Source organism: Magallana gigas, chromosome 4 (genome assembly GCF_963853765.1).
Source record: "Magallana gigas chromosome 4, xbMagGiga1.1, whole genome shotgun sequence".
Classification (NCBI taxonomy): domain Eukaryota; kingdom Metazoa; phylum Mollusca; class Bivalvia; order Ostreida; family Ostreidae; genus Magallana; species Magallana gigas.
Window position 1 is genome coordinate 43,953,339 of NC_088856.1, and position 12,625 is coordinate 43,965,963.

A 12,625-nucleotide genomic window follows, 5' to 3' on the forward strand; every position below is an offset into this window, starting at 1 on the left:
TAAAGTTTATAACTATTTTTGTAATATGTCAATGCCTGTTATATTATACAAGTATGATATTTTCGACACTCATATTCAGCTTACTAAATACGCCCCCATTAGGTTCTTTTTTTTTCAACAGTTTTGTCTGTCTTTGTGAAAATCTCTTTTAAAGAAAAAAACAACAACAAAAACCACAATTATTAGTTGTATTCGACGAGGAACATTGTTAAAACTTTTAAGTGGTAGTAGTAGTAGTGAAGAAGAACATTTTCTGCTAATCTGATCAAAAAGCGATTGCTTACAAAAGTAATAAAGATATACAAGATACAATTGTATACGTATGTAAATACATTTATAAATGTCACATTGATAAACGACAAGCCTTGATCTACGACAAAATCATAATTGAGATCACGTCAGACGTGAATTAGTTTTTCGTTGTTTAGTCGTTTAGTCTTTAGCTGGACAGACTGGTTTGTTAAGAAACGAAATAATGGGGAAAAGGGAACATATGCTTAAAGCAATTGTCCTCGGTCACACTGAAAGTCAATCTATATGTTAAAATGATAAGTTAATGGAAATCGCCTCTGCCGACAAGTTTGGCTAATTGATCTTTTCTTCTAGTTTTTTAGCCGGGCTCTGCTGAAAGCAGAGTCCTGGCTATAGGCAGGCAAATCGCCAATGTTACTGTAAATAGCACAAGTAAACAAAAAACCAAACAGCGTCAAGGTAAAGCTTCCGCTATACCAAATAGTTACACAAAGAGCCACGTTTTGTAAAAAGTGTTGGCATTTTGTTTCTTTTTTTTTTAAATTTCGAATGAATTGTCTATCTGTTTGAGTTTTCTTATTAACAATGTGTTTTTAACACATTACTATGCATTTTGGACACATACAATGCACATGAATTTCCATGAACTACTTTGCTGCGCGATGAAGAAATGGGGATTGAATATATAATGCTTGTTGCAAAATTCAAGGCAGCAACTGTTGAACTTTTTAACTTCTACTAGACAGACATATTTTTTGTTTATAGCCGCTTACAAAATTTGGTCGCTCTCTGATGCTTTGCCGACATTAAAAGCATGAGAGAGAGAGAGAGAGAGAGAGAGAGAGAGAGAGAGAGAGAGAGAGAGAGAGAGAGAGAGATTTTCAGTCTTACTACACAATATGCATAAAGACACACCAAAAGAGCCCGGCTTTCAGTACTTCAATACTTTGATTTACATACTGTATTGAGGGTTAGTTTCGGCTAGTGTTATTTCCGCAGTCTCTCACTGGAAAAAAATACAGTCTTAATTTTTTCCAGACAAGGTTGTGTTTAAGGAGAAGAAAAATTGAGACTTTCAAATTCGCCCGCTGACAACAAAGGCGAAGGGGGCGAAAATAAAACTGGGACGAATATTTCTCTGTATGCAGTAAGACATCAGTTCTCAGTACACTGACTGGAACAAATAAAGTGTTTTAATTTTTTTTCATTTTTAGAGTTTCATTATAGTATATACGCTGTTTGTCGTCCTAAGCAACCGTTATGATGCAAAAGGATTTCGTTTTGTTATAATAACTGTTGAATCGTTTAAATTCGTTGGGACCATTTTTTTGGGGGGTAGATTCTGATTCATTTGCTTATTGGTGGGGATGTTATTTTGTGAATGCGTCGCTAGATATAAACTCTTACATAAATAGCTTTCGTCATTGATCTAGATTCAACAGTATTTGACAATATGTAGAGTGTACAGTTGCGTATAAATATAAAATAGCCAGAAAAAAGTACCTATTACTGTAATGGAGAACAAATTATCTTCAAAAATCTGCATAAACCAATAGACTTCAGTCAATTGGAGTTCATTTTTTATTGTAAATATCAGAATAACATACAATTCAAATAATACAACAAAATTGTTCAACAGACAACTTCAAGAATAACAACACACCGGATGTAATACGAGTGGTTTCATCATTATTCGACATATTTATAACTTTGTTGATTTCGTTGCTGACTTCATCCAGGATATCAAAATTAAAGTTATTTAAAGGGCACTATATAATAACAAATTGAATTGAAAGAATCATTTCCACGAAATATAGTATCCTACAATATATTACTTTAAAATTTATTTAATCTACAAAGATTACCACGATATTGATGAAACCACAGTGTCATGGGAACTATTAACAATTTAGTGGAATTCTATAGATAAACTTCAAAATTCATAGAGTTACGTCCAGCTTCTGAGAGTGCTAGTACGTTCCAGGTACTCAATCCTGTCACTACATCCTAAGCGAAGCCTCGAGGACTCGTACATGAAACTAAGTGATCTTTGGAAATGTTTCCCATACAAGGCATACAAAAAGAAGTTCATGCTGAAAGAGGCATATAAGACTATTTGAGATAGTTCTTGTATGAAATATTGAGCCATGCTGATGTTGTAGGCGTTTGACGGGTTCACAAAGGCAGATATGAGGGAGGAAAGTTTGAACACGTGGCTTGGCAAATTCAGAACAAGAAACGTAGTGGAGACTAGGAGCAAAGTCCGCGTCACTCTCATTTGTTGTTTTGAACGAAGAGCTCTATGCTTGACTCGCTTGGCATCTCTTGGCGTTAAGCAACCTTTCCTTTTTTCCTGAAAGGTTGCTGCTGTACAGGCAACACGCATGTTCATGAAAAAAATTAGCGTGAATGGAATTAGCATGGTTACAACTGTGTCAACCCACGTGATAACATTCAGAAATTGTATGTAGTTGATCTTGTAGGTACACCTTGTGATGGAATTTGATGTGTACACGTCAGTTGTCCAAGAAGCGAAATTGTACAAAACAACCGAGAGCATCACGAATATGATGACAGCAACCCTTTCTCGCACCTGCGTACAGAACACTTTGGCCCTCAACGGATGACAAATCGCGATGTATCGCTCGGATGTAAATCCCACCACAAACCAGACAGACAGGAAGCTGGAGACGTATGTTAGATAAGAGATAACCTGACATATTCTCACAGAAGTCAGGATGTTATCCACGGAGCCGTCGAACCAAGAAAGGAAGAGACAGATCAAAAACACATTATCAGTACAAGCTAATGCCACCAGAAACGTAGAGGAAGAGGATCGACGCAGATAATTTGAGGTGAAAACCGACATGGAAACTGAATTTCCGAAAACTCCCACGAAAACGATTATAGGAATAAATACGTTTCTCATCATTTTGGCCAAATTGTAGATCTCCATATCATTAACTTCATCTTTTACATCGGTCAGTGTTCTGTTTTGAAGTGACTTGGTATCGACGTAAATGGAATACGTGTTTTCAAAGTTTGCTGATATATTCATGACTGGATTATCTGTCGTATCCATCTGTAAATAGAAATCAAAGTACTGAAGTACTGACGAGAGTTGATTTTATCGATTATCATTCATCTTAAAATCAACGATATGTTATTTTCCTTGGCAAGTAGTTTATAATCTCTATTTGAATTACGCACATTTTTATAATATGGATTCTCTGATTTTTCCGACAAGAATTTCGAGAAAATATCCTATGAATCATGTTGTGTAATATTTAAAAATCGAATTGATTTCATCAAACTATGTATCGGTATTCGAAATATTTCAAAAAGTGTATGGATCCAACCAATAATGAACTCTAGTCTCGTTCAACCAGATGCTCGGCTGTCTCCGTTAATCTCTGACAAGTAAGAGATACCAGGTCACGTGATAGCTCGTGCGACCTCTAAATATAGACTAACTCTCTGCTTGTCGGAGATGTACGAAGACAGCCGATGGCTGAACGAGAATATATTGAACTCTGGCGTAGGAATAATACAACTGCAACAAAACTTCTAAATTGTTCGTACTATTTAAAATCTGACTATTTCTTAGGAATTTATAAATAAGTTTCCATTTATAAAAATACTACAGCGTACATTACATCGAATTTATCGATTATTTTCAAGAACTAACTCTTGTCAGCGGTGATAATTTGGGCTTGGGTCCAAACATTGTTTCAGTTTTGGTTTGCCAGAGTAACTGCATAGGAGAGTTGATTAAAATCAACTCCCAAAAATAAATATGATCCTTTATTTTTTATTTTGTATCAAAATGCCTACTAACAATGCTATTCGAATTTTCGGTGTCTGTCCTATTTCTAATGATATAACTATTATAAAAAAAATTAACTATATATTTAAAGTAAACCGTTCCCAGAAAATTTAAACGTAAGCATTACCATGTTTTTAAAAAAGATACGACAGAGGCACTCAGCACAATCTTAGCATATACCTTACCATTCATATAGTCGTATTACCTGCACCATAGGTGAAATGACGTCATAATGTATTCTATTCTTCTACATTTTGCAAAGTTTTTGATATTCATATTATATTACCAACCCCAACTCATTTAACTGTTACTATTAATACTGGAAATCAATATACGGAATGAATAATATGAGAAGAAACACGATTATTTTTTTTTTTAATTTTGATAAAACATCAAATTAAAACACTATTTAAAGGTATTGCTTACAACGCAATAAGAAATATACGAAACCTCTGGGAAATGTCAGACATTTGAATGATTTAAAACATTAACCAGACGAACTGAGAATTGTTTGGAGATTTTTAACATCAGCGGAAACTTAGGATGTTATCGCTCCAGCGCGTTCAATACCCTGGTTCATGAACTAAGTATTTGCGTTTTACTCCCCTGATTGATATACAATGTCTGTATGAAAGGTGGGGGTTGGAAGTCTTAGTCTAAACTTAAAAGACATGACGCACCAATACTGATCGCATCCTTATACTTTTCTTCATTAACGACGCTCACTAGGGAAATTAGCAGAGTTGTCTATCCTACAGTGAATGACATTACTAATAATGAGGAAGTGTCCATCAAAGGACACAGGACGGGCATTAATAAAAACCTTATATGGACAAGTATTTATCTGATCCTTGCCACGAGGAAGTCTAATCAATGAGGCCAATAAGAAATTCGTATTTGTATATTAGTTGAATATAATGGATTACTTAATATATACAATTATCACAATACCAGTGTCATAAAGGGGTCAGAATGAATAAGTCTGATCAAAAGTAATTTCGATTTTTGAAAATGAATAAAAGTATTTTTTTTTTTTTTTTGTAAAATTGTAAAAGGCATCTTAAATGGTGTTGTAGAATCACTAAGTTTCATTAAACGAAACTGTTACTTCGCATTGTATTTTTAAGAAAATTACTTTATGTGCAGTTTTTCTTCCAATGAATAATTGTGAAAGAACTATATATATGATATTAGTCAAATTTGGCCCCCAAAATTCGCAATTTTTAAAATCATTCATGTACATTAATTTGTTGGGTTATTTTATAAAAGAGTTGACATAAAATATGTTTTTCACCTATTTATTTTATTAATATGCACTCATTGGCAGTATATGACGTCAGAAGTGACGCTATTTTGATAATTCAATCAAAATCAGTCAAAAATGGACATTTTTCTTATCTTTTTTCAAATGGGAAATATAGAGCGACTCTTTAAACAAGAACAAACTTTTTGTCACTTATAAGTATTGGAGAGATACATCTTTGGTGAAAATATTTTGTTTGTTCAAGCAGTCGCTCAATGTTTCCTTAAAGAAAAACTGCTTAAAAACAAGCCGTTTTATGCTAAAAATGAGAAAATGGTGGGAAAAGGTTAACGTTATGATGCCATATTTTTAAATTGTGGGCACTTAAAATCAAAATGACAATTATGAAAAAACTTCAAATGTATATTTGTACACATAAAACAAAAAATTGCAGTAAAATAACAATGTACATTTAAGGGGGCCATTTTTTGGGTCAAACTATATATAGTCCTTTGCTAAAAAAAAAAAAGAAAGTGATCTTTTGAACAGGTTTAAGGGGGCTCAATGCTCGTGGCCGTTTTTAGACTGTATTGATCTCCTTTAGAAGAAGATCTCTATATAAAGCTAAGGGAAAATATTCAATTATAAGGGCAAACTTTATGTACACTTTACTTTTTAAATGACTGTGTAATTTAGCTACACAAACCATATCTTAATTAAAACTTTACGTAGATCCGATAGTAAATTTTTATGAAAACAGACTCCTTAACGAATTGCTATGTATCGTACATTGTTTTTTGGGTTTTTTGTTTTTTTTTTAATTTATTTAATATCATTATTTGTTAAATTGATTTACTATATTGTCATGTTGAAAATTTTGATTTTACTGGGTGATTTAAATACAAAATTTACAACCTGACAACATGTAAGTTTTGTATCTAAATCCACCAATTTACAAAATTTACAACATGACAATAAAAAAAAAAATGACAATAACAAACCGTCAACCATCTCAAAAATATTATTCAATTGGGTAGTTTTGAGATCAAAATAAATTCAAGTAGTGCATATACATGTATTTAGTATATTAATAAGCATTATTTGAACACAAACTGTGTACATATACATATCTTAATCAGCCATATGAATAAATGATTGTCTTATTTTGGATTAGTTTACAGTTGAAATAAGGCACAGTTGAACAAGATATCGCGATTAAAGCTGTACATCAATATGTAGACAAATAATTCAATGTTAAAATTAATAATAATAATAAAACATATCATAGCAATAATACCTTTTCACTTTGTGAATATTGTCCGTTATTTACTTCACTCGATGTTGGTCCATCATTATTGGTCTAAAATAACAGGAAGACACAGTTATATGAAAACCTATCAAATGAATACTTAAGTTGTAATCGTTTGTGACAGATATACAATTATTAACTCTCAGAGAAACAATAAGAGTTATAGATAGAGAACTTGATTTATATATAAGGCAAGTATCGATCCACACTTGTCTTTGGACTAGACAATTTGATCTTACGAGCCTCTACGTGTAGGCATATTACTGTATTATCATCTATTCTTGTTCAAAGGTTTTTACTCTGTTTGTCCATCCTTCTCTCTCTCTCTCTCTCTAATTTTCTCTCTCTCTTTCTCTCCCCCAAAATGAACATGCTGACATATGAACATGCTGACTCCATATTACACTGTTCATATTGTCTATCTATTGCACATCTTCTGTGTTTTCTTGATAAGTTGTTAGTAAGATTAACAGGACGTCGTTTATAATTTTAAAGCCTAGGAAATTGGGAAGAAATGTGATCAACTAGTTTTCCCTTCTATTATTAACTTTACATAAAAATTATTTAAGACAAAATAGGCTCTTGTCTTCATTTATTGTTATTTGAATGAAATCGTACTGTTATTTACGTAAAGCACCGGATAAAGCAAACCCCAATATACAACAGAAAGAGATTGATTATTTGTAGCTAAGCTTTCAACAGTATTTTGGTATAACTATGAAAATTCTTAACTCTATAAACTCCAAACTAAGACACTAGAGCGTTCTTGGATCGCAATAATTGAAATAAAAAACGACTACATTTTAAGCAACACATTTTGACCTTACTTGGTGAAACAGGGACAAACAGTGTTCAAAAAGTTATCTATACCTAGGTTTTGAAAGTGAGAACCTTTTGACGCGAATCTTGATGGAACTGATGGCGGTATCACCTTTCTTATTCATATGGACTGGAAAAACGAATAGATATATATTTCTATCTCAATTCTTTTTAAAGCACTGTAAATTAATTAGCATGCAATATGTTTCTAGGTCTCGAAAGAAAGTTTTTTATACCTGAAGTTAATGTAAGCGATGAATTTTTGTCGCGAATAAGTGAGTTGTTAAACGTGTTTCAGATGTTGAATCATCCAGATATTATCATAAAAATGAGTTCTTAAAATCAGATATCCAAAAACAAAACGCAAAATCAAAAAATCATTTCTTCATAGCGTCACTTCAAAGTAATTGTTTTTAAACGGGGATCGTCTATTCAAAATCAACTCTCCCACCTTCCCCTTCATCACCTACATTGTAGTTGAAATAATAGCTGCTAAATTTGTTTCTCTATATTTGCATGCAGACGTCGCTACATTTGTCGCAAAACAAAGGTGACTAAGTTGTAAGCATTTATTTATTTATTTTTGTAGTGAAGACAAAAAAAGTGTTTAAAAAAGTATAGATACTTCCATCCATTTAATAAACATTCGTCCTTACAACTGAAATAGGAAGTTCAATATACTCGTTCAATTTATCACAACAATCAATCGTATATTACTTTGAGGGAGTAACTGAATTGTTTTCTATCCATTTTCAATTAAACATGCAAGTAAAATACGCGTAGGTTCAAACGCAAAGCACATAAACAAATAAACCGACTTCTTAAATTCAAACGCTCCCACCAGAGGTTGCTGATCGCAGATATCTTACTTATATTGGAATAATAAAGGAAATTACTATTTGAAAATATCTAAATCTGTGTGATACAATCGATGCTTTGTAAACAGTGACTGGCGATAATTTACCCTCACCAATTAACACTAATGACGCTCCCTTTGACCGATTTACATTTCCACAGAATAATTAATTCTGGATTTAAGATAGATTTGATTCTCAGTCAGGAGCACTCTATATATTGAAAATGGAAAGCGATTTTTAAGGTTTAAAATTTTACTTCTTAAGTCTTTTTTTTTACTAACTTTGAAACTGTAAACATGGCAAAAGAAAAATAATGAATTGTTCATTGTTATTTTTTTTTTTTACTCTTGAGTTATCTGTTTGTTTGTTTTTTGTTTTCTTTTTAATCTTCAAAACAGAATTACAATACAAATTGGACAGCATGCAAATTTTTCATTAAATATTTATAATAAGACGTAAATCTTTAATTTTTAAAAGTTTGTTTGTCTATTTGTTTTAAAATGTTAAGATATAGGAAAACCATGAGTAATGAAATGCTTTCTTGTCTCTCTGTTTAATCCAAATGTAATTAGAGTTTGTTTTTATCAAAGATTGCAAAGACTACGTCCATTTTGTTTTTGTCATAATCATTACATACACATGTTTAATATTCATTATCGTCTTTTAAATCAGATTTTCATTATTCGAAGGAACTAAGCAACTATGCTGCAAACTATTTCTTTTCATATGATGCTCTAAGGCTAATAATATCTAGCTAGCCTAGAACTGCTTAATTAGAAAATAATTATAAGATGTGTTTGTTGCTTTATGCAAAATTTTAGCGAGAATCGTCTTTATATATATATTTGCGAACATCATTTTGATTTTTTTTTCTCTTTTGATCTTTTTTTCCAATTACTTAGTCTAGGAATAAACGGGACATATGAGAGTTGGGATGATTTATCCTTTACATTGTGTATAATTTATGCCCTCAATACTCATTTCTCTTACTTTTATCTAGACCTTGACCCTGTTTACAAATTCTGACATTAATAATAAGTAATATTTTGAGTACTGAGAGAAAAAATGAAGCTTTGATTCCGAAGCCCTAGTTGTCTAAAATTGTTTAGGTCCTCAATATTCACTTCCCCCACCTTTTATCTAGACCTTGACCCTGTTTACTAAGTTTGATATTAATAATGAGGAATCTTAACAGTACTGAGAAGAAAAAATGAAACGTTGATTCCGAAGCCCTTGTTGTGTTCTTGACCTATATCCTGTTTTGAAATAAAGAAAGAGATGGAAAATCAGCCTACGTGCTGCGGAACGATATTTTTAGAGCGTGTGGGTTTTTTTTTTGTTATTCAAAAAAATCCAGCTGAAGCCTATGAGGAATTTGAATTAGAAAGGTTATGCTAACCAAGATCAACGATGTTCGGGTGTTTACAACTCTTCAAACCTTGTCAAAAATTAATTGTTCTCATATATCTACAACACACAATTACTAGCATACAAGCATTGGGTTTTTTTATGCACATGGAAACGATTATTAAAATGTTTAAATATAGTTAAATATTCAAAACATTAAAATAAACACATAATTTAAGAAACCAAATTATTTTTGTTTTATGTCGCAATGTAATCCTTACATTGTATTTCGTACATACATTACTCATATAAAGGACTTTAGTTAATATGTTAAGTTCGAATCCATTCTCAAATTGTTATTAGGGTTGGGTAAATCACTGCTATCAAATCACGTTCCTGTGTGATTTGTCGCTACTTTTGATCATAAAGTAAATCTCCCGGTTTTCTTTATCAATCGTGAGAATACTATGATCCGTGACTAATCTACCCGGATATGTGATTCTTCGGCGTGCTTTCAACTAAAACATTTGTTTTCGATGACGAACAGAACATCGGAAAGTTCACTGTTGTCGCACACTACACGATTTTTAGAATAAGGCGAAATGCAAGCATTTAAAACATCAACTACACGATCTTTTAAAAAGAGGTGACATGCAGTTGAAAGAAACTTGAACGAATTCGTTACTATGAATATTACTTTGCAATATATATGTAGGTACATGTACATTATCTGCAATAGTACTCAGAGTACCATATATGCTTTCTAATAGTGATAGAGAAATATGGGGAAGAAAAGAATGATTGTCTATAATATAAGGGACAATAACTGTGCAATTTTTGTTTTTGTGCAATTGATAACTTAAATCAATGAAAAATTAGTGAACATTAATTTGGTTTAGCGAAATTCCACGGTTTGTCCGTCGACGTCGTATGCCTTGGTTCATGATCATGATGATCGAAAGAGAAATTACTATACTTTAAACATATTATAATTATGGTTTGTGTATTGAAAATTTAAAACATGATTCAAAAATACGTTTACTTATTTTTTGGCGTTATTTTAAAAACGTAACTTAACTTCAAATAATGATAAACATTCATAATATTCTGAAAAGGACAAAGAATTTGTGCTGATAGAAACAACACAGTAATAACACAAACAAGGATTCAGGTGTCAATAGTTTCAAATGTATTTGATAAGCAATGTACAATAACATTCTGTCTTGAAGAGTCATTCCCATTCATGGCTAAAAATGATTAGTCCCGAAATACACGTCTTAGGCCAATAAAATGAAAACAATTTATTAATAGTTATGTTTACACAAATAAATATCAGCGTCATTTTTATGAAATTGGAGGGGGGGGGGGGGGAGAACGTGTTTGTGACATACGAATTGTGTCATTGACTGCAATCGTCAGGAGCTGACCTTCATCATGTATAATGGAAGAAAACGAACGTATCATTTCATTTCGTATTCCGAGTAACAATCAATGGTGCTAAAAGATCATCGTAAGGGGAAACCTTAAGACCTAGGCCTTGATCAATCATGCATCACCCCTATTTTCTGTAGTACATCAAAATTTATTTACTGTGTTTCAGATGTGCTCAGATACAAATATTTTACAATTTAAAAAAAAGAAAGATAACAAATGGAACATGATAAGCTCGGTATTTGGTTTTTCAATCTTTAGTTAACTCATAGAAAACCAACATTAACGCCCATTTGCGGTCACAAAGTGTTACAGAGAACGAAAAAATAAGGCACTGAGACAAACCTTTCACTTTTTTAACTATGCTGTATTATATTGAAAATACAAGACGACATTAAAGACTCAAAAAGTATAGTTAAGCGCCAGTCAGTGGTCTGCCTAGTATACACATGTTGGTATAAGATTATATTGAGATGCCATAATGTTGTTTCTTAAGAATACTAAGTTCATTTCTTGTAGAAAATCCAATTTTGTTTATTTGAATGCGGCTAGATAATCAATATCATGAATTCAATCAAGTTTTTTTTCTTCAGAGAATATCTTGATGCACTAATGGTGTCTGAATAGCGAACAGAATGTAAACGTTAAACTCATTTCAATATATCCTTGGTTCGTGTATTGCCAGAAGATGTTTTCTCTCCCACCATATTTTATAGAAGATAACTTACACATTGAATGTCAGCGGTTCTATTCATTAAAAGGCAAATAAACTAACGAAATCTCATTTGTTTTTTCGCAGCTGGACTCGGTGATCCTGTTAGCCAATTACACTCACTGTGGGCGGCAACAGGCAATTCAAGTGAGGTGTTTATTCTAATGCTAAGAAATGAGCACGCAACCCTAAAAAAAATCACCTTAAAATGATTTTTGTTAAAAATCAGTCGTTTTCCCCCCAATTTTGTACATTTACCCAATGAAATGATTTCTTTGGTGATTGGCGTGGGTTTTAAGGTAGATGCAGAAAAATACATAACCCGCTTCAGATTTGGAATCAACTATAACGTGATTTTTTCTTTACAAGTACGCACTTGTTTACGATTTTGAACAAACGACTGACTTGATGTGGCGACAAAATCCACTACAAGAGAGACCATCATGTAATACATTTATTTTTTATATATTATCAAAATGGTTGCAGATTATTCCTTGGAGCATTTTACAAAAATGATCGCTAATAGACTTTTCCTTTTTATCTTTCATAGGATAGACAACCAGAAGTTTATCGAGTATTTGGAATGGTAAGTAAATTTACAACTCCACAACAAGAGTTAATACTATAATTAAGATCACGGAGAAACGACGTCAAAATGATAACACCAAATTATTTCAACAAAATATATATTAAGGTAAATATATAGCGACAGTGAATTAATGCAATTTTTACATTCTTATGCTGCAAACTCACCGCAGCTACAGTGGGTTTTTTTGGAGAATACAAAATTGTATCAAATACCCATGTTACGATGAAATACTAGTATGAC

The 12,625-nt window shown here is 32.3% G+C and overlaps 1 protein-coding gene across 3 annotated transcripts in view; it reads right to left on the reverse strand.

Moving 5' to 3' along the window:
- Positions 1-1,843: 1,843 nt before the first annotated feature.
- Positions 1,844-12,625, reverse strand: part of LOC105332085 (FMRFamide peptide receptor frpr-18) — a 35,265-nt gene continuing 24,483 nt past the window's right edge. For 2 of the 3 annotated variants that reach the window (XM_066082543.1, XM_011434523.4), the window contains exons 2-3: positions 6,619-6,681; positions 1,845-3,334 (exon numbers count right to left, since the gene is read on the reverse strand). In XM_066082543.1, the coding sequence (XP_065938615.1) occupies positions 2,201-3,334 (1,134 nt within the window). In that variant the 5' untranslated portion in view covers positions 6,619-6,681 and the 3' untranslated portion in view covers positions 1,845-2,200. Of the gene's footprint in view, positions 3,335-6,618; positions 6,682-12,625 lie in introns of all 3 variants that reach the window. The other variant, XM_066082544.1, reaches the window with a different exon arrangement.